The sequence below is a fragment of the Pristiophorus japonicus genome, chromosome 7 (assembly GCF_044704955.1).
Source record: "Pristiophorus japonicus isolate sPriJap1 chromosome 7, sPriJap1.hap1, whole genome shotgun sequence".
NCBI lineage: Eukaryota > Metazoa > Chordata > Chondrichthyes > Pristiophoridae > Pristiophorus > Pristiophorus japonicus.
Genome location: NC_091983.1, coordinates 158,585,471 through 158,608,834, shown reverse-complemented (window position 1 = coordinate 158,608,834; position 23,364 = coordinate 158,585,471). Strand labels below are relative to the sequence as shown.

Sequence of the window (23,364 nt, the reverse complement as noted above, 5' to 3'; positions counted from 1 at the left end):
GACTAGTCATGCTCACCACAGTAATAAGACACCTCTGGTGGTGCATCTTTCAGAGGAAAAAAAAAAGTGAAAACTACTAGGGTCAGTAACCTCTCCCAGAAAAAAAAACTGGAAGAAAAGTCTGCAATGCCAATTCATACGTGCAGTGATGTCACAATGATTTATCTCTACAATGTGTCCGATTTTACTTTTGATCATTTATTTTATGTTCCACAGTTGTTAATTGTTACTACCTACTGTTTTGAATTTAACACTCTTCCCAACTGTTCTGCATTTGTTGTTTTTTCTGCTATTAAGATGTACAATTTTCAGTTACCCCATTACCACTGCAGTATTCATCTCCATGAATGCAATCACTGCATTTGCTGAACATCATACAGATAGGTTTACAATAGAACAGTTTCTAGCTTTTCGCATCTCTATGTTGAATATTGTGTGTGAGCGGATTAATCAATGACTGGAATCAAGGCAACACAAGGTTTATGAATATAGTTATTATATAGGCTTCAATTTTTTCTCTTTGGGCTATTTAAAATGGCTTATCCCAAAATATGTAGTTAAAAGTTAAATAGTAGGCATCAAAAATTGTTGCCAACATTACATATTGTACTAAGTAGTTTTAGGGGCAAGGAAGGGGTGTTCGAGAAGACTTGATCGAACATTTTGTTAACATATCATAGTATTAAATACAGTGCCATTACCAGAATGCTAATATGAGAGTGAGACAGCATGAAACAGCTGTTTAACTAACAGAGACTTAAAGGTTTTCAAAGCATATGCATTTATTTTGATCAGACTAGTGTACAGCCAGTGACTTAAAGGATAGTCACGAGCTGAATTATTGAGGACATCCTCAATAGATGCTTCACCTTGGTAAAAGATGAAACACACGATACTTTTAGGAACAAAAAGATGACCTGACTCTTTACTAACTTAACAGCATCATACTTGCATGTATACTTATGGTCAATATTAGCCAGCCAAGAATCAATCCTCCAGTACCATTGCATAAAACACAGATTAACAGTAGGGTACAGTGTAACTGAGGTACTGATCGACAATATTTTCAAGAGGGCGGATATACCCAATTAGAACACAATGACAAATCTCTAGTTCTTTAAAAAAAATAAATTAATATTTCACAGCTGACTCCACATCTTTAATAATCTACCAGCACGCATAGACCAAATAATTCACAATGAAAGTATGGCAAGATCAAACTCTGCTCAGTTCGGTTTGGTACTGTTGTTCCAAATATTAACATGTAGGTAAGTGTTAACCAAACAGGTAATAACCCTCTAGATCCTTCACTGGCCAACTATGCAATGCTGAGGTCTTCAACAGAATCTAAATATTCTGCCTGCTGCTATGTGGTGTGTGAATAATATTTGATCAGTATTATTGAGCTGTTACCATTGTACTAAAATTGCTATTGAATTGCTTTGGTTTTCCATGTACCTTGTTCTCAAGATGCAGATATTGTACAAACAGGATTAGATTAGCATGACCATAGATAAAGCATATTGAAATACAAGTTTGTACCAGTAAGAGGGTTAAAAGAATCCAACCCTTCCTAAAAATTCAGGATCAACAATTTGTGGTCTACTCAATGAATGAGACAGTTGCCTAGATTCAGCCTCTAATCATCCAGAAGTAGAGCGCAAGGACCAAAATTAAGTTGAATTAACTTAACAGATTTGACTTGTGCAAGTATAGCTTCAGGTCACTAAAGTGGAATTATAGGTATATTATTGCGCAGATAAACACTCAGGAGAATATATAAATGGAAATATGACCCCAGGCCATAAGCCATCAAAATAATATACAAGCACTGCAATGGAGATAATAAAGCCATTTCAATCTTGCACTGAAATTACAAGATGACAATTGAGAAGCAATGTGTAGGTGATTTTGCCACACAATGACCACCAATGGAAGCAGGCTTAGCTTTTCTCTGCAGCTTGGATTACTTGAGCTTTCTACATTAAAGTAGCCAATATGATGTTATATCCATCTAAAGAAAATCTTTTGTTTCTATTCTAGCTAGGTGCCGTGGTTTGATAAGGTATTTTGCAAAACCACTGCTGTAATTCTGTAAACAAGTTAGTGTCACCATTCATTTTTAAATACAAGACATTACAAGCTAGCTTCATCCGGAACAAACTGCAACTACAGATTTCAGGTATTATTTAGAAATACTGTTAACTTTCATTGATATTTGTGTAAACATAAGAGAATCTTATGAATTTTCAAAACAAATTTGAATCATTGTGCAAAATACTCTAGTAAACGATAATTTGGTGTTAATCATGATCATAAACAAAAAGGTCATGACCCTTTAACATTGTTGCTACTTGACATGCGTCGCAATCCATGATGACGCCTTAGAACAGCAGTCATGGTTCAATCCTTCTAGTTAGATTCTGTGCAAACTGATCAGATGCAAGTGCAAGATTTCTGTTTTTTCTCCAGGCAGTCACTAGAATGGTTCTCCTGACGAGACTTCACAAATCATCATCCCCGATTCCCTCAAAGGCATAGTTACCATGGAAGTCATTAGCACTGATGTCATTGGAGGAATTAGATGTGCTGATTCCTCGGATGCTAACCGAAGAAAGCTTACTCTGCAAGATGCCGAGAGATGGGGAGGAGAAAAAAAAACAATGAATAAAATACATTTCAGTTGACAAGAATCATGGTTAAAAACATTTAATACTATTAAAACATTTTATGCTTGTGGAAGCCAACATTGTACTGAGATTTTGGTAAATTGAATGAACTGACTAAGTGTATAATTATGAGAGAACTGGGTGTAATGGTTAGCACAACGTTGTCATCTCGGTGGCCTCGGTTCAAGTCCAGTCAAGATGAATGGACTGAAATGTCTCCTTGGTTTCCATGACAAAGAGATCCTAATTCCAGACACAGCAATTTTAAACAGCAATCAAAATTGTGATTCAGGACAGAATCATAGAATCTTATAGCACAGAAGGAGGCCATTTGGCCCATCATACCTGTGCTGCCTTTTTGAAAGGCCTGTCCAATTTAGTCCCACACCCCTGCAAATTAGTCATCTTCAAGTACATGTCCAATTGCCAGTTTAAAGTTCCTGTGGAATCTGCTTCCACCATTCTTTCAGGTAGTGCATTCCAGATCTCAACAACTGGAGACAAAAAAAAATTAGCATTTCCCTTTTGACAATTATTTTAAATGTCACTTCTGGTGACCGACCTACTTACCAGAGGAAACAGCTTCTCCCTACTTGCTCCATCAAAACCCCTTGATTTTGAATACCTCGATTAAGTTTTCCCATAATAATCTCTTCTCTAGGGAGAACAATCCCAGCCCTTAACCAATCTCTTCACATAACTGAAGTTCCTCATTATCGGCACCCTCTCCATTGCCTGGACACCTTTCTGAAAATGTGGTGCCAGAATTGTTCACAATACTCCAGCTGAGGCCCAACCAGTGATTTGTAAAGGTTTAGCATGACTTCCTTGTTTTTGTATTTAATGGCCCTATTTAAAAAGCCAAGTGTCCCATATGCTTTCTTAACCACCGTATCAACTTGTCCTGCCTCCTTCAAAAGGGTGTGAATATGCACCTCCAGGTCCCTCTGCTTATGCACCCCCCTCAAAATGGTATCATTTTGATTATACTGCTCTCCATTTTGTTCCTCCAAAAGTGCATCACTTCACACTTGTCCATATTAAATTGCATCTGCCTTGTGTCTGCCCACTTCACCAGTCTGTCTACGCCCTCATGGAGTCTGCTACGATCCTGCTCACTATTTACTACGTTGCCAAATTTTGTATCATCTGTGAATTTACAAATTGTACTCCCTATATCCCAGTCCAGGTCCTTTAGAAAACAAGGAAAGCAACACATCCTGGGATCCCTCTCCAGTCAGAAAAACATATGTTCACCACTACTCTGCCTCGTATCCCCCTTAGCCAATTGCATACCCAGATTACCACAAAAAGAGTCAGTAATGTGGTACTTTATCAAATGCCTTTTGAAAGTCCATATATACACCTACAGCACTACTTTCATCAATTCTCTATTTTACTTCAAAGAACTCGTCAGGTTAGTCAGACACCATTTGTCTTTAAGCCATGCTCTCTCCAAGTAACTTCTCCAAGTAAGAATAAATGTTGTCCTTAACAATAGTCTCTAGTAGTTTTCCCACCACTGATGGCTATTAATGCATGAAAATTGGGCATTATCCCGCTTCCCTATTTTTCTCCTGTAGACTTAAATGATATTCTGAATAGATGTACCGTGGAAGAATACAGAACGATTCTGTTGATAAGCTACTAATCCAGAGAAAACTAATTTGATATTTAACAAAATTAAATGTGACCCCCCCACCCCCCCATCTCAACAGAGCGCCTTAATGGTCACTAAAGATGATGTCTGCATCAGTCAAATTACAGAGAATAAATGCGAGTTAATGATCGCTCATATTGATCATGCATTTTCCCCAAGCATCATAGGCAGTCCCTCAAAATCGAGGAAGACTTGCTTCCACTCTCAGTTGACTATCGTCCAATGTGGGAATTACAGTCTAACAGGTGGGGCAGAGTGGTTGAAGGAAAGGGTGGGTGTGGAGTCTGGTTTGCCACACGCTCCTTCCGCTGTCTGCGCTTGATTTCGGCATGCTCGCGCGACAAAACTAGAGGTGCTAGACGCCCTCCCGGATGCTCTTCCTCCACTTTGGGCCAGGGATTCCCAGGTGCCGGTGGGTATGTTGCACTTTATCAAGGAGGCTTTGAGGGTGTCCTTGAAACATTTCCTCTGCCCACCTGGGGCTCGCTTGCCGTGTAAGAGTTCAGAGTAGAGCGCTTGCTTAGGGAGTCTCATGTCAGGCATGCGGACGACGTGGCCCGCCCAACGGATCTGATAGAGCTTCGATAGTGGTCAGTGCTTCGATGCTGGCCTGAGCAAGAAAACGGACGGTGTGTCTATCCACCCAGTGGATTTGCAGGATCTTGCAGAGGCAATGCTGGTGGTACCTCTCCAGCGCTTTGAGGTGTCTACTGTACATAGTCAATGTCTCAGCCATATAGGAGGGCGAGTATCACTCCTGCCCTGTAAACTATAAGCTTGGTGTCAGATTTGAGGTCCTGGTCTTCAAACACTCTTCCTCAGGCGACCGAAGGCTGCGCTGCCACGCTGGAGGTGGTGTTGAACCTCGTCATCGATGTCAACCCTTGCCGATAGGCTCTGAGGTATGGAAAATGGTCCACGTTGTCCAAGGCCACGCCATGGATTTTGATGACTTTGGGGGGGGGGGGGGCGCAGTGCTATGCGGCGGGGTCAAGTTGGTGAAGGACCCTTGACTTATGGATGTTTAGTGCAAGGCCCATGCTTTCATATGCCATGGTGAAGATGTTGATGATGGCTTGGAGTTTGGCCTCCAAATGTGCGCAGATGTAAGCGTCATCCACGTACTGTAGTTCGATAAGAGAATGGGATGACCTTGGATCTAGCCTGGAGGCGACAAAGGTCGAACAGGTTCCCACTGGTTCGATAGTTTAGTTTCACTCCAGCAGGGAGCTTGTTGAGGGAGAGGTAGCATTGCAGCAAGGAAGATCAAGAAGAGCGTTGGTGTGATGACGCAGCCCCTGCTCGACCCCGGTCCGGATGCGGATTGGGTCTGTGGTGGATCCGTTGATCAGGATCACAGATTGCATGTCGTCGTGGAGCAGGCGGAGGATGGTGACAACCTTTCAGGGGCAGTTGAAATGGAGAACGCTGCTCCATAGTCCCTCACGGTTGACAGTGTCAAAGGCGGCCATGTACAAGTGTTGGTGCTCTTGTGGCGAAGGTCATGTCCGTTGTGTCCCTTAGTGGACGGAATCCGCATTGTGACTCTGGGAGGAGCTCTTCAGCCACAGGGAGAAGACGATTGAGGATTCTTGATGACTTTCCTAGTGGCTGACAGCAGGGAGATTCCTCTGTAGTTGCCGCAGTCGGACTTGTCCCTTTTTTTGAAGGTGACCATGACTACGGCATCTCAGATCTCCCAGCATGCTCTCCTCCCTCCAGATAGAGGAGATCATGCATTCATGCCAATAGTGCTTCTCCCCCATACTTTAGTGCCTCAGCGGGGATTCCATCAGCTCCTAAAGTTTTGTTCTTGAGCTGACGGATGGCTTTTTCTACCACATGCAGGCTGGGGTTTTACTGAGATGATGGTGGGTAGCATGCTGCGGGATGGAGTCGAGGACACTCGTGTCAAAGGCAGAGTCTCTGTTAAGAAGATCTTCGAAGTGCTCCTTCCAGCGGGCTCCGACTGCCTCGGTGTCCTTAATGAGTGCCTCTTTGTTCTTGGCCAGCAGTGGGGTGGGGCCTTGGGACGTAGGTGGACTTAACTGCGGGGAAGAATCCTTGCATGTCATGGCTGTCGGACAGCTGCTGGATCTGCTGCGTTTGCTCCACCCACCAGTTATTCTTTAGGTCGCAGGTTTTTTGTTCGACCTCGGGCGTCAGCCGCCTGTAGAGCTGGTTTGCAGCTCTCGAATAGGGTTGATGCTTTAAGTTCAGAAATGCCTTGCCTTCTCCAAGTCAGAATAAATTGTGTCCTCAACAATGGTCTCTAGTAATCCACAAGTGAAAACCAATTTGATATTTAACAGAAATAAATAAGTGTGAACCCCCCCACCCCAAACATCTCAAGTTTGCTTTCTTAATGGTCACTAATCGGTGATGTCTGCATTATAGTCAAATTACAGAGAATAAGTGCGAGTTAATGATCATTCATATTTATCCCATGCATTTTCCCCAAGAAGCAATCGAAATGCAGGCTTTTTACATTAAGTTACTTGTTGACAGAACTTTGTTTAGGTATCAGCTCATCATCTAAACTAAGTGACCAAAAAATTTACTGCAGTTAATAAAATTAAATCATTTTAAGTCCGCTTGAACAGCTTTACTCACCGAGAGCTTGACAACAGGTTCTCTGCTCGAATCAGGTGAATCCTAGAGGAACATCAAATTGTCATTAATTTAATGTTACATCCATTAATTTAACTCCTGAATTTCTATTTTTCTAACATTGTGCAGCAATATTGAGATCACAATTTCCTTCAAGGGGTTACTCACAAAATTCAGGAGATGTTGCTACATCAGTGACTGCTGATGCTTTCAGTTTATTTTACAAGGTCAGTGGATGATATTCTAACAAATTATATAAATTAGGTCAAAAATCTCCAAATAGTAAAATTAACTATGGAACTACATGAATAGTTTATGTAGTTACCACCATTTTGTCCTCCAAGCTAGGTCACATTAAATATTCACACAATTTTACATAGTTCTGGTCATGTGCATCCCATTCCTTCCAGCGTCTATAATAAATAGTTTACTCTCACCAAGCCCAAGTTTATATACAGCTCTATGTTGTGTCCAAGTTTATCAGGCATCTCCTAGCACAAAGATCAGAAGTGCACCATCAGATAAATGGAAACAAATCAACCACCCCCTCAACCACATCAGGCATGCAAGAAAATAGGGAGTTTATGTACACAAAGATCTCAGTGAAGGCTGAACTCTGCTTAGATGGAGTCCTCAATTATGGTGCTATTCTTTTAAGGCCAAGGACAAGGATGAATTCAGCTCTTAACCACCTGTGTAAAGTTCACTTTTAAAAAATGCTATAGAATTCACAAAAAAGCATGCTTAAACAGAGTGATAATTTCATGATAACAATTGACTATGTTGTATTTTGCAAAGTGTTTGGGAAGGATGGGGAAAAAAGGCAAGGAATCCTTGAGCTTTTAAAAAAAAAAGTGCACACAAAAAAGGCTGAATTGGGGAAAGTTGTATTTAATTGAAATTAGAATTTGATTTAACAGTTGTTTTGGATAGATCATAATAATGCAGGAAGGGGCTCTGTTTACATGCACATAACATGGGACAAGAGTTTGACTAAAATTATCTTAAAAAAAACCCATTTATGCCATCAAGCTTTTTGCATTACAGATCAATGCTTTCCAGTAGTTGTAGATCCCAGAATTGAGCATGGAGCATTTAATCCTTCAGCAAACATGGCAACCAAGACAGTGATTACCCATCTTATTTAATTTGGAAAAAAAACTACAAGGTAAATGTTCTAACCAGGAGAGGAGGGGATTTCACAGCTTGCTGGCTGTCTGACCGACGTAGCGCACCATTCATGCGCTTCTTCAGCATCTACAGATTGAAGAAGAAAAAATTGTTAGAAAAAGTTTCATAAATGCAAATGCCTTCTCATTCTGATGGAATACTCTCCACTTGCCTAGATGGGTGTAATTGCAACACTCAAAGAAAATCTACACCATCCAGGACAAAGCCATTCCCTTGATTGGCACTCCATCTATCAGCTTAAACATCTATTCCCTCCATCACTAGTGCGCCTATATACAGGATACACTGAATCACGCACCATGACTTCTTTGGCAGCACCTCCCAAACATGTAACCTCCACCACCAAGAAGGACAAGTGCAGCAGGTGCATGGGAACATGATCACCTTCAAGTCACACATGATCCTGACTTAGACATATTACCATTCCTTCATCACTGTTGGGCCAAAATCCTGGAACACTCGACCCAACAGTATTGTGGAAGACCATTACCAGACGACAGTGGCTTAAAGTCGTCCCACCACCACCTTCTCAAGGGCAACTAGGGTTGGGCAATAAATTTCAGCCTTGCCAACGATGCCCATATCACGAGAATCAAAAAACTAACAGACTTCACTGAACTTTGATAATGGATTAAATTTATTTTTAAATATTATGTCACTTAGTACTAGGATTAATTTTTTCTGATTGCGCTCCTGGAAGTACCTTGGGAAATATTTGCCAAGTTAATGGCACTATATAAAATTAAGTTATTGTTGATTTAAGTTGATATTCATAATATTCAAACTTGCCCCAGAGGACAAAATAAATGCATGTCCAGCACAATTTCCATCAATGCATGGATCACTACATTCTCACTTGTGCAGGACAGATTATAGTTTAAAATGTATACAAGGTTCTGGCTTAACAAATTTAAAATTAAACAATTTAATTCACCTTCTTTATATTGCCACCTGATTTCTTCACCATTAGCTCATCCACCATTGCTTGCAAAGAAATACTCATCATTATTGCCTAAGAAACAAAAACCAGTCAGAACAAATTGAAGCCTCTCAGCAGCATATTCAATTTCCATTATATTAATGTAAATACTAAGTCACTGACAAAGCAAGAATAAAAATGATATGGCATATAGTTACATACAATTGTATGATGTTCAACACAGCATCATACATTGGATCATGTCGGTTGTGCCCCGTTGGAGCATTAATGAGCTGTGCCATGACTATCAGGATTAATGCCACCACTTCGGATTCCTGATCTCAGCCATGCTGATGTCAGATAGTGCTGAGCAGATTCCAGATGGCACTCAATAGGCATCAAATAGAAAATGCTAGCAAACAATTGGCTCCGACTGTTCCTGCAGAGTGGCAGATCCAGATCAGCACCAGCAGAGACCTAAGTGAAGTTCATCTGCCTTTAAGCTGCTGAAAGGTGTAGGAAAAGTGGCCTTTTAAAACCTACTGAATTCTGGGAAACCATAAGGGAGAATACTAGATTTCTGGGAAGCTGACCCAACATTGGGTAAAAAGATAAACAAAAGACTCCTAGAATTAGCAACTGTTTCCATTTAATAGCCGGTGCCTGGAGAAAACCGTTTTGTCAAGGCTACTTAATAAATGGGCCATGCTGTCTGGCCAGATAAGGAATACCTGGGAGTATCACCAAGGAAGGCCATTTTTTAAATCTCTCTCGCTTATTATAGTAATTTAAGGACGAGAAAAGAAAGGGAGTCGAGCATTTCATTCATGCACTGCCCTATGTTGACCAATTAAAACCAATTATAAACCATAATACGTATTTGGCATGTATCTATTTAAAATGCACGGCTTGAGTGAATGCAAGTGATAAAATGGTCCATCTTGATTGGTCAAATAATGACGTATGTAGAATACGTATCGCACTTTTAAGAAATGAATGTACAAGACGTTGTGCTTTTGACACCCAAGGTTTTGGAAGACTTCAGGTAAGAATTTAAAAAGCATGGCTGAGAAAGTTTATTTTGATAAAACACCAAACATTTAAAAAAAGTATCATTGTTAGATAACAGTTCACATCTAAGAATGAGAAGGAAATTAGTACAATAGAGATAACAATTCTAAGATTGGACGTTTGTTCACGAGGACAGAAAGAAAGAAATACAATGACAAGGATGGCAAAATTAGTATTGGTAAAAAAAATATTGGAGAAAGTAATGGGACTGAAAGCTGATAAATTCCCTGGACCTGATGGCCTACATCCTAGGGGTTTGAAAGAGGTGGCTGTAGAGATAGTGTATACATTGTTTGTCGTCTTCCAAAATTCCACAGATTCTGGAACAGTTCCCGTGGACTGGAAGGTAGCAAATGTAACCCCGCTATTTAAGAAATGAGGGCAGAGAAAACGAGGAACTACAGACCAGTTAGCCTGATATCAGTCGTAGGGAAAATGCGAGAATCTATTAAGGACATGGTAACAGGGTACTTGGAAAATAATAGGTTTGGGCAGAGTCACTAAGCTGGGTGGCAGTGTGAACTGTGAGGAGGATGCGAAGAGGCTGCAGGGTGACTTGGACAGGTTAGGTGAAAGGGCAAATACATGGCAGATGCAGTATAATGTCGATAAATGTGAGGTTATCCAAATTGGTAGTAAATACAGGAAGGCAGATTATCTGAATGGTGATCGATTAGCAAAAGGGGAGGTGCAACGAGACCTGGGTTTCATGGTACATATGTCACTGAAAGTTGGCATACAGGTACAGCAGGCGGTGAAGGCAGCAAATGACATGTTGGCCTTCAAAGCAAGAGGATTTGAGTATAGGAGCACGGGGGTCTTACTACAGTTGTACAGGGCCCTGGTGAGGCCACATCTTGAATAGTGTACACAGTTTTGGTCTCCTAATCTGAGGAAGGACATTCTTGCTATTCAGGGAGTGCAGCGAGACTGATTCCCGGGATGACAGGACTGACATGAAGAAAGACTGGATCGACTAGGCTTATATTCAATGGAATTTAGAAGAATGAGAGGGGATCTCGTAGAAACATAAAATTCTGACGGGATAGGACAGGTTAGTTCCCGATGTTTGGGAACCAGGGGTCACAGTCTAAGGATAAGGGGTAAGCCATTTAGGACCGAGATGAGGAGAAACTTCTTCACTCAGTTGTGAGCATGTGGAATTCTCCACCACAGAAAGTTGAGGCCAGTTTGTTAGATATATTCAAAAGGGAGCTAGATGTGGCCTTTATGGCTAAAGGGATCAAGAGGTATGTAGAGAAAGCAGGAAAGGGGTACTGAAGTGCATGATCAGCCATGATCATATTGAATGGTGGTGCAGGCTTGAATGGCCGAATGGCCTGCTCCTCCACCTATTTTCTATGTTTCCACACATTTATGAAAGGGAAATCATGCTTGACAAATCTTCTGGAATTTTTTGAGGATGTAACTAGTAGAGTGGACAAGGGAGAACCAGTGGATGTGGTGTATTTGGACTTTCAAAAGGCTTTTGACAAGGTACCACCACAAGAGATTGGTATGCAGAATCAAAGCACATGGTATTGGGGATAATGTGCGACGTGGATAGAGAACTGGTTGGCAGACAGGAAGGAGAGAGTCAGGACAAATGGGTCCTTTTCAGAATGGCAGGCAGTGACTAGTGGGGTGCTGCAGGGCTCAGTGCTGGAACCCCAGCTCTTTACAATATACATTAATGATTTAGATGAAGGAATTGAGTGTAATATTTCCAAGTTTGCAGGTGACACTAAACCGGGTGCCGGTGTGAGCTGTGAGGAGGGCACTAAGAGGCTGCAGGGTGACTTGGACAAGTTAGGTGAGTGGGCAAATGCTTGGAAGATGCAGTATAATGTGGATAAATGTGAGGTTATCCTCTTTGGGGGCAAAAACACAAAGGCAGATTAGGAAAAGGGGAGGTGCAACGAGACCTGGGTGTCATGGTTCATCAGTCATTGAAAGTTGGCATGCAGGTACAGCAGTCGGTGAAGGCGGCAAATGGTATGTTGGCTTTCATAGCTAGGGGATTTGAGTATAGGAGCATGGAGGTCTTACTGCAGTTGTACAGGGTCTTGGTGAGGCCTCACCTGGAATAGTGTGTTCAGTTTTGGTCCCTAATCTGAGGAAGGACGTTCTTGCTATTGAGGGAGGGCAGCGAAGGTTCACCAGACTGATTCCCGGGATGGCTGACTGACATGGAGAGACTGGATCAACTGGGCCTTTATTCACTGGAGTTTCGATGGATGAGAGGGGATCTCATTGAAACATAAAAGCATCCTCCTCACAACTTCCATTCCCACCTAGCTTTGTATCAGCAAACTTTGATATATTACATTTGGTCTCCTCGTCCAAATCATTGACACAGATTTTTAATAGCTGAGGCACAAGCACTGATCCTTGTGGTCGCTCACTCGTTGCAGTCTACCAACCTGAAAATGACCCATTTATTCCTACTCTTCTGTCCATTAACCAATTCTCAATCCATGCTAGTATATTACTCCCAATCCTATAAACCCTAATTTTGTTTAATAACCTCTTATGTGGCACCTTATCAAAAGTCTTCTAAAAATCCAAATGCACCACATCCACTGGTTCCCTTATCTATTCTGCTTGTTACAACCTCAAAAAGCTCAACAGATTTGTCAAACATAGAAAATAGGTGCAGGTGTAGGCCATTCGGCCCTTCGAGCCTGCACCACCATTCAATAAGATCATGGCTGATCAACACCTCAGTACCCCTTTCCTAGTTTCTCTCCATACCCCTTGATCCCTTTAGCCGTAAGGGCCATATCTAACTCCCTCTTGAATATAGCCAATGAATTGGCATCAACAACTCTGTGGTAAGGAATTCCACAGGTTAACAACTCACTGGGTGACGATGTTTCTACTCATCTCAGTCCTAAATGGCCTACCCCTTTTCCTTAGTCTGTGTCCCCTGGTTCTGGACTTCCCCAGCATTGGGAACATTCTTCCTGTATCTAACCTGTCCAGTCCAATCAGAATTTTATATGTTTCTATGAAATCCCCTCTGATCCTTCTAAACACCAGTGAATACAGGCCCAGTCAATCCATTCTCTCATGTCAGTCCAGCCATCCCGGGACTCAGTCTGGTGAACCTTCGCTGCACTCCCTCAATAGCAAGGTGGTCCTTCCTCAGACTAGGAGACCAAAATTGAACACAATATTCCAGGTGAGGCCTCACCAAGGTCCTGTACAACTTCAGTAAGACCTCCCTGCTCCTATACTCAAAACCCCTAGCTGTGAAGGTCAACATACCATTTGCCTTCTTCACCGCCTGCTGTATCTGCAGGCCAACTTTCAATGACTGGTGTACCATGACACCCAGGTCTCGTTGCACCTCCCCTTTTCCTAATCTGCCGCCAGTCAGATAGTATTCTGCCTTCGTGTTTTTGCGGTCAAAGTGGATAACTTGACATTTATCTACATTATACTGCATCGGCCATGCATTTGCCCACTCACCTAACCTGTCCAAGTCACCCGGCAGCCTTTTAGCATCCTCCTCACAGCTCACACCGCCACCCAGTTTAGTGTCATCTGCAAACTTGGAGATATTACACTCAATTCCTTCATCCAAATCATTAATGTATATTGTAAATAGCTGGGGTCCCAGCACCGAGCCCTGTGGCAGCCCACTAGTCACCGCCTGCCATTCTGAAAAGGACCCGTTTATCCGGACTCTCTGCTTCCTGTCTGCCAACCAGTTCTCTATCCATGTCAGTACATTACTCCCAATACCATGTGCTTCAATTTTGCACACCAATCTCTTGTGGGACCTTGTCAAAAGCCTTTTGAAAGTCCAAATACACCACATCCACTGGTTCTCCCTTGTCCACTCTACGAGTTACATCCTCAAAAATTCCAGAAGATGTGTCAAGCATGATTTCTCTTTCATAAATCCATGCTGACTTGGACCGATCCTGTCACTGCTTTCCAAATGCGCTGCTATTTCATCTTTAATAATTGATTCCAACATTTTCCCCACTACTGATGTCAGGCTAACCGGTGTATAATTACCCATTTTTCTCTCCCTTTTTAAAAAAAAAGTGGTGGTACATTAGCTACCCTCCAGTCCATAGGAACTGATCCAGAGTCAATAGACTGTTGGAAAATGATCACCAAGCATCCACTATTTCTAGGGTCACTTATTGAAGTACTCTGGGATGCAGACTATCAGGCCCTGGGGATTTATCGGCTTTCAATTCCATCAATTTCCCTAACACAATTTCCCGCCTAAGGATATCCTTCAGTTCCTCCTTCTCACTCGACCCTCGGTCCCCGAGTACTTCAAGATTATGTGTGTCTTCCTTCGTGAAGACAGAACCAAATTATTTGTTCAACTAGTCTGCCATCTTTGTTCCACATTATAAATTCACCCGAATTTGACTGCAAGGGACCTACGTTTGTCTTCACTAATCTTTTTCTCTTCACATATCTATAGAAGTTATGTTCACGGTAAACTTCCTCTCATACTCGATATTTTCCCCCTCCTAATTAAACTCTTTGTCCTCCTCTGCTGAATTCTAAATTTCTCAGTCCTCAGGTTTGCTGCTTTTTCTGGCCAATTTATATGCCTCTTCCTTGGATTTAACACTATCCCTAATTTCCCTTGTTAGCCACGGTTGAGCCACCTTCCCAGTTTTATTTTTACTCTGGACAGAGATGTACAATTGTTGATGTTCATCCATGTGATCTTTAAATGTTTGCCATTGCCTATCCACTGTCAATCCTTTAAGTATCTTTTGCCAGTCTATTCTAGCCAATTCACATCTCATACCATCGAAGTTACTTTTCTTTAAGTTCAGGACTCCAGTCTCTGAATTAACTGTCACTCTCCATCTTAAAAATTCTATCATATTATGGTCACTCTTCCCCAAGGGGTCTCGCACAACAAATTGCTAATTAGTCCTTTCTCATTACACATCACCCAGTCGAGGATGGCCAGCTCCCAAGTTGGTTCCTCGACATTTTGGTGCAGAAAACCATCCCTAATACACTCCAGGAAATCCTCCATTATATTGCTACCAGTTTGGTTAGCCCAATCAATATGTAGATTAAAGTCGCCCATGATAACTGCTGTACCTTATTGCACGCATCCTTAATTTCTTGTTTGAGGCCGTCTCCAACCTCACTACTACTGTTTAGTCTGTACACAACTCCCACTAGCGTTTTCTTCCCTTTGGTATTCCACAGCTCCACCCATCCAGATTCCACATCATCCAAGCTAATGTTCTTCCTTACTATTGCGTTAATTTCCTCTTTAACCAGCAACGCTACCCCATCTCCTTTTCCTTTCTGTCTCCTTCCTAAATGCTGAATACCCATGGATGTTGAGTTCCCAGCCTTGGTCACCCTGGAGCCATGTCTCCGTGATGCCAATTATATCATATTCATTAATTGCTGCCTGTGCAGTTAGTTCGTCCACCTTATTACAAATACTACTCACATTGAAGCAGAGCCTTCAGGATTGTCTTAACACACTTTGCCCTTTTAGAATTTTGCTGCAATGTGGCCCTTTTTGATTTTTGCCTTGGATTTCTCTGCCCTCCACTTTTACTTTTCTTCTATCTTTTGCTTCTGCCCCCATTCTACTTCCCTGTCTCCCTGCATAGGTTCCCATCCCCCTGCCATATTAATTTAACCCGTCCCCAACAGCACGAGCAAACACTCTCCCCTCAGCTGTAAACAAGCCACTAATCATTTAAATTGGCTTCCCGCCAATGTGCTTCAGGTCTGTTCAATACTCTCAGACCCAACATCTGGTAAAGGCATGTAGCGGCTAGGGAAAAAAAAAACTTTCCTACCTGACCTGCCACCAATCGTGCTCGGTGACCTCCCAGAAAATCTTGGCCCAAAGCTCCATTGCACTATACAACACAGTGGGATGGAACTTGTTGATTTCTTCACCAGAGCTTCCCATCTCAACTGTACCAACAAATAAAGCATCACCTCTTTCCCTCAAAAGGAAAAGGAAGGAACAGGTAGTCTTCCCGTGCTGTATGTGCACACCTGGCAGATTTCCAACAATAAGGAAGCACTCCCTATCATTAAAAAAAGCAGCTAATCTCTGGCTGCACTCAGATAAACCTGCCATTTTCTTTCTTTGGCTTGTACAGGTTGAACCTTCCTTATGTGGAACCCTTGGGATCTGGCCTGTTCTGGATAAGGGATTTTTCCAGATGAGGGGTGGGCACATTGAATTGGATGGTACAGGTACTGAGAGCAAAGGGATAGAGACTGGCTTGGGGCTGGGAGTGTGACAGATCATTGGGGTGGGGGGAACAGCGACGACGATGGATCGTGGGGTCAGGCCAGCAATTGCGGGAGTTGGCAGCAAGGAAGGACTTCAATTTGTTCATGTCAGAGTTCTGCGCATGCGCCACCTGGTGGCTGGGAATAGTTCTAGATAAGGGAGTTCTGGATAAGGGAGGTTCAACCTGTATTCAAAAGACATTGTTTACAAACAGCTCATATACCTATAAGCAACCATGATAAGTTGATGCTTTGGTCAATGTAAAACATCCAAGTAACAAAAAGTTAGCATTAGTCATATACTGAGCATATAGTGGTCTTTCCCAATTTTGATTCTCTCAGGTAAATTCTGTTGGCAGAAGAGTCTATCAGTGCAGAAATCAAATGAGAGCAGAGTTCCAAACATTGAGGGGAGCACAGTATAAAAAACCCCCAGAACAAACAGGGTTAGGGATAAGCAATGTGCTCGATACAGATAGTTTGCAACTGGAGCAAAAATGCATTCACTATTAGGAACAGAGGAAAATAGTGGAAGCGAGGATACGGAAGAGAAAAGGATGGAGTAGAGTTCCAAAGGAGAGAAGCTTGGTCGTGAGGCGCTAGTCCCGAAGGAACCTTTCGTCAAAAAAAAAAATGTAAACTGACAACACGAAGAAATTACTCAAATTCTAGCGGTTACTGAATCTCCCATTGCATTGCTCATCGGCAATCTTGAGCAAGTTATGGGGGCCGAAATTGCCCTCAGCCCAAAACGGAGCGCATCTACCGTTTTTAAAAAAAAATGTTCCGTCCGCCCCAAGGTATGGGGCAGACATTCCGCCAATTTTCAGCTCTGGTTTGTGTTTGCGGTTGGAGTGGTGTTGGAGAGGGGCGGAAGTGCGGTTGGGTCGGAGTCGCTGCCACTTGCAGGGTGGAAGTGAGGGCGGGTCAGAATGGCCGACGCTCAGTCATCAGCGCCACGCTGATGACATCACGTTAATGCGTCACAACGTCCCTCCCCTTCAGTTAAAGAGGAGGGCTGCTGCGAACTCTGCAGCCACTTTAGTGGCAAACACTGGACTACCAGGGAGGGTTTCGGCCAGGGCTGCCAGCCCGGGCGGATCCTCGGGCATACAGTCACCGGCCATGCAACCTCCCCTTTAAGGGCAGCCGTGCTGCCCAGCCACAAAAAGGGTACCAACGAAAATCCATCAGTGGCACCGAACGGCGGCAGCATCGCTCCCGCGGGGCAATACCCAAAAGGTGGTCACCGACCGGCGGTGCCGCCACTCAAGCGGGGCAATTCGGCACGGGGCAATTTCCGAAAGGGGGTCGGCGCATGCACGATGTGACAAACAGATGGGGTGGTCCCCTACGTCGCTGCAAAACGAAAAGGAGGGCAATATACAAAACGGCAGTCACTCCGCAGTGATTCCTTACCGACCAATGGCCACCATGGCCCTTCCAGAAAGGGGCAATTTCGGCCCCATGATATTTAACTGCCAAGCTGGCCCAGCCCTTTATGGTCACTTTTATAAACAGCCAAATCCAAGTAATTGTAGCTGGTTTTCAACATTGGAATCATTCACAGAACAGTAGCTGCTTGTAAATATAATTCCCAGATTGACTACTCTTTCTTGAAGAATATTTTGCATCTCTAACAGGTTTACATGCACTACTTTAAAAAAAAAAGTATTCCCCCTTAAGCTTAATGATGCTCTGCCACACATGAATTACACTTTCCACAAAACAAGTCCAAATGCAATCACCAGCACTGCTTCATGTGGAGGATGGATTCACTGCAGCAAAACCACCCTAACTCGCAACCCCAGCTGAGTACAATTGCATGCATATCACAGGAACTCTTGACTTGAAGTGAGCAGCTCAGCCATTTTTACTACTGGGCCATCACAAGTAAAACATTCTGGGTTGGAAATTCCCCAACATTGTGCCTGGTTTTTCGGTAATATTTTGCCGGTTTTGGCAAAGATGGCGAATCGGGAAATTCGTAAAAGTCCTGCGCTGGCGTTTTTTAAATACCGCTCGGGAGCAGACTGCCAGCGTGCAAGACTCAAAAAAGCGCTTTCGCCTAAATTTTGGCTTCCTGCGCACCCGTAGGTAGCACCAAAAAAAAAAACTTCCAGGAAAAACCTGCGTTACAGCCTTTGGAACTGCGGTAGGTATGAAGATCTGAAAAAGGGCGGTATCAGCCTTGGAGAAAAGTTGGCGAGGATTGTGGTTTCCGCCGCAAATCCTCGTGCAACGTCAATTTTTATGCTGGGCATATTCCTCTCCTCTCTTTTCCTCCCCCGCCCCCCCCAACCCCACCTCATTTGTTCAAAACCACCCCCACCCCCCCACTCATTTGTTCAAAACCAACCATGTGCCTTACCTGGGGGCTGAAAATGGTCACCCACTGGAGTCGGTCTTTGCTCATCAAATACTCAAAAGCCAATTCTAGTTTGGTCTCCGTTTTTCCTGGGCTGTTTGCTGTGCCATTCGCCAATGGAACCTGCTAGCATTTGAAATAAATTACTACAATTAAAAATACAGGAGTCAAAGGCTAAAACAAATTTCAATTTGGTTCAACATTGATCAAGTACCGAAATTTATTAGTTCCTATTGGCACTTTAGTTCACAGTATTCTGAAATTGGTGGGTTTATAAATATTAGCAGCTCTTATTTAAGCCAATGTTTACAAAGAAAACTGACAGCTACTTAATGCTATTGTAAATTCAGAATAACCAATTTTGCTGACAAAGGTTAGAGTATGGATTTAAAATAGTAGAAAATATAGCCAAATGTATCAAGACTCATTCACAAAAAGCTTCCAAAGTAAAACCTGCATGAAAGGGTTAATTGTTCTGGGAGAAAAGCTAGAGGGGGCAATCTTCCAACCCACAATGCAGTAATTGGTAATAAAACCAACTATAAAATATGTCAAAATTAGTAAGATTAAAGCAAAGTAAAATACCTTCACGCCATACAGAGGAGGAAGGAAGGATAACCTCGTAAGGACCTTTTAAGTTGAATGAATTTCAAGAATAGGGCTATAATTATATTATAACTACAGGAAAGTACCCACCATTATTCCTCATTTACCCTTCACTTATCAGAGAAATATACCACAGTACCAACAATGCACTGAAGCAGGCCTCAAATGCTTGGAATCAAAGCAGAAAAAGTTGGAAATACCCAGCAGGTCAGGCAGCATCTGTGGAGACAGAAACAGAGTTAATGTTTCAGGTCGATGACCTTTCGTCAAAGTCTGACAAACATTAACTCTGCTGTTCTGTCTCTAGAGATGCTGCCTGACCTGCTGGGTATTTCCAACTTTTTCTGTTTTTGTTCCAGATTTCCAGCATCCACTGTATTTTGCTTTTGTATTAGTGCTCAAATGCATGGGCTAACTTAGAGCAGTGTTAGGAAAGCATCCGTCATTCTAAGCAAGGGAATAATACTTCCAAGTGTGACAATTGCAAACAACCTCGACAGAAACCCTGCACATACCAGCTCAGAATGTGGTTACCATGCAAGTACAGTGAGCTCTAACTCCCCTGCTCAGGAATGTACAATTTGCACCACTTAATACGATAATGACATGTATCTATGTTGTAGACAGAGGTAATGCACTTCATTTTGCAGTGCTGCTTGGTTGTGCTGCTCGCAAGAAAGATTCTGGTATCAGTTATCCAATCGTGAGGCCTGAAACTTAGTCAGTTATTGACCAACTAGTGAACACCTTCCTTGGGAGTGGAGAAAAAGAGGGAAAACAAAAGGCAAGAGGTATATTTGGTGTCAAGGTGGCTTCAAGATGACATACATAGCATTGAAACCAAGTTCATGGCAGACTTGGTAGTCTGGTACTGTTATTATTAAGGATGTGGGAAACGCTGACAATGCCTTATCCATTGCCACTCCCAGTTCTAAGTGGAGTGGGCCACTTTTGAGAGTAGTAATTGCACAAATGAGTGGCTTGCTAGACCACTTCAGAGGGCATCAAGAGTCAACCATATAATGTGGTCAGAAGGGCAAGTAAAGCAGCTTTTTTCCCCCTGAAGGGCATCAGTAAACCATTTTTTACTACAATTCAACAGCTTTCACATTACTAATTGTTTAATTCAATTTCATAATTTGCCATGCCAGGATTGGAACTCACCATCTCCAAGTTGCTAATCCAGTACTATAACCACCACACTAACACATCACATACAATATTAGAATATTGTGCCCAATAATGGAACTTGGATGAGCAGACAGGTCACTGGAAGCTGGGATAATCAGTATTAGTGATGTTGGTTGAGGGATAAATGTTAGCCAGGATACCAGGAACATTCCCCTTCGAATAATGGCATAGGATCTTTTATGTCCACCTGAGGGGGCTGATGGAACCAAAGTTTAATGCCTCATCCAAAGGATGGCACCTCGAACAGCGCAGGACTCACTCAGTACTGCATCAAATTGTTAGACTAGCTTATATGCTCAAGTCTCTGGGCTTGAACCCATGATTTTCTGACAAGAGGCAAAAGTGCTACCATTGAGCCAAGGCGGTCACAAGATCATTTTGCAAGTTACTTAAGAAAATCAACACTATGCATAATTAAATAAAGCTGTAATGTTTCTTGGGCTACAATTGATTTGTAATTTTTACCAGAATATTTGAAAGCATAATTTCAAGCAATTTAAATTTAAAAAAAAAATGAGCGTGTAGCTTTTAATTTGAGCTGAATCTTTCAAACAAATGCAGAACTCCCTGCGACAAGAGTGCGGCCGCAAATAACGGGTCAGTGAAATGTTTAAAAAATAAATCTTCCTGTAATACTTACTGAAGAAGTAACACGCCAGCATCTCATGCGTGTGACCTTGAAACTACCTTCTTTGATTTGGTCGTTGGGCAACTTGACATGAAAATTCAGTTCATTGTTGCCAGCGCTGACTATTACATGACACCCTTTCTCTGGAAAATCAGTGATGCAAGGGTCAAACTTGATATATCCATAATACTTCAGCGTTTGTGCCAGGCTGATAAACTGCACAGAAACAACAATTTACACCTTCATAGCTGGGCGTTTTAAGGGTGACAAAATCAGTTTCTAAATATGGAAGAAATGACATTAAAAAAAGGAAAATACATAAACATACACAAGGAATCTTGCTTCCTTAAATCAGAAAAGCAGGACAGTCTACAACATGGTGACATTAATTTTTACATAAAGAAAAATAACTTGCATCTATATATAGTGTCTTTCACGACCTCGGGGTTTTCCAATGCATTCTACATAGCCAATGAAGTAATTTTGAAGTGTAGTCACTGAGCCAATATAGGAATCGCAGCAGCCAATTTGTAAACAAGATCCCACAAACAACAATGAAATAAATTATCAGATCATGTTTTTAGATAGTGATTGAGGGATAAATACTGGCTAATTCACTGGGGAGAAGTGGACAGGTACAAAAAAATAACAGAAAATGCTGGAAATACTCAGGTCAGGCAGCATGGTTCCAGTACACAGTTAAAAGTCAAGTACTGCTACAAATTTTTTCCATTCTATTCAATTAAAACTTTCAATACGACTTGACATCCTGGGATCTTTTCAAAAGAAATAGTTTGACTGACAGCTATTCCCATGATAAAGATCTGTGTCAAATTATTCTGAAACATTTTGACTGACAGCTCTACAGTCACGAGTTATAGGATACTGGCTGCTCGCATTCAGCTTATTAGTCTTCCCGAATCCAGCAGTGTTGGGCCTAATTTTGGGGGGGGGGGGGGGGGAAAAAGGAAGGTTGGTTAATACTGAGGACTGAGACATAATACAAGAATATATTAAATAAACTTGAATATGCATGTAACTGCCAAAATGAATTTGAATAGAGGGAAGTGACAATAGTACTTTTTGGTAGGAAGACTAAGGAGGCCACATACTCCTTGGAAAATAAGAGTATAAATGGGGTGGAGAAGGATCGAAAGGTCCAGATACACAAATTACTAAAAGTACAGACAGAGGTTAATGTGGTCATAAAAAAAAAAGCACTGGGATTCATTTCTGGAGGGATAGAATTGAAAAACAGAGAAGTTTAATGTTAACCTTGTATAGAGCATTTGTTAGACCACAGTTGGACTACTGTGATCAGTTTTGGTCTTCATGTTACATGAAAGGAGAGAGAGGCACTAAAAATGCAAAAAAGATTTATTAGAATGATACAAGAACTGAGAGGTTACACCCATCATGAAAGATTGAACAGGCTCGAGAAAAGGGTGACAGAGGTCTTTAAGATTACGAAAGAGTTTTCTTCTAAATTCATTCACTGTGGGCCCAAGTTTCCACACGTGCCTCGAATGGCGCAGTCCCGACTTGGACGCCCGTTTTTTGCGCCACAAAGTGCGCCTAAAAAAACTTCCGCATTCTCCACCTACCTGCAGGTCCTTTGGCCCTCGGCGCAGCCAGCACGAGCTGTTGGGGGGGGGGGGGGGGGGGGGGGGGGCGGAGCCAGGTCCCTGCGCTGAAAACAGTGCCGGGACCTCTGCACATGCGCGCTACAGTGGGCACGCAAGTGCAGTAGCTCCAGGCGCCGAACTGTGTGGGAGGGGCACGAAGCACGCAGCCCCTCGCCCTGGCCCAATGGCCTCACTAGGGCTGCGTGAATAAGGCTCCTCCCACGGCCAGCTCCTGCTTTCCCCCCCCCCCTCCCCCCGACCAGACCAGACACCCGCTCCCTGCCCCCCCGCCTCCGGACCAGACACGACACCCGCTCAGAGCCCCCCGCCTCCGGACCAGACCCGACACCCGCTCCCCGACCAGACCCGACACCCGCTCCCCTACCCCCCCGCCTCCGGACCAGACCCGACACCCGCTCCCCTACCCCCCCGCCTCCGGACCAGACCCCGACACCCGCTCCCCTACCCCCCCGCCTCCGGACCAGACCCGACACCCCGCTCCCCTACCCCCCCGCCTCCGGACCAGACCCGACACCCGCTCCCCTACCCCCCCCGCCTCCGG

The 23,364-nt window shown here is 43.0% G+C and overlaps 1 protein-coding gene across 7 annotated transcripts in view; it reads right to left on the bottom strand.

The window, feature by feature from the left end:
- Nucleotides 1-764: 764 nt before the first annotated feature.
- The window catches only part of snx17 (sorting nexin 17), an 86,154-nt gene continuing 63,554 nt past the window's right edge, over nt 765-23,364 (bottom strand). For 3 of the 7 annotated variants that reach the window (XM_070885452.1, XM_070885453.1, XM_070885447.1), the window contains 6 exons: nt 21,190-21,393; nt 18,756-18,878; nt 9,065-9,142; nt 8,122-8,196; nt 6,943-6,984; nt 4,561-6,601 (listed from right to left, as the gene is read on the bottom strand). In XM_070885452.1, coding sequence (XP_070741553.1) covers nt 6,452-6,601; nt 6,943-6,984; nt 8,122-8,196; nt 9,065-9,142; nt 18,756-18,878; nt 21,190-21,393 — 672 coding nt within the window. In that variant the 3' untranslated portion in view covers nt 4,561-6,451. Of the gene's footprint in view, nt 2,625-4,560; nt 6,602-6,942; nt 6,985-8,121; nt 8,197-9,064; nt 9,143-18,755; nt 18,879-21,189; nt 21,394-23,364 lie in introns of those variants that run through there. The other 4 variants (XM_070885451.1, XM_070885449.1, XM_070885448.1 and 1 more) reach the window with 4 other exon arrangements.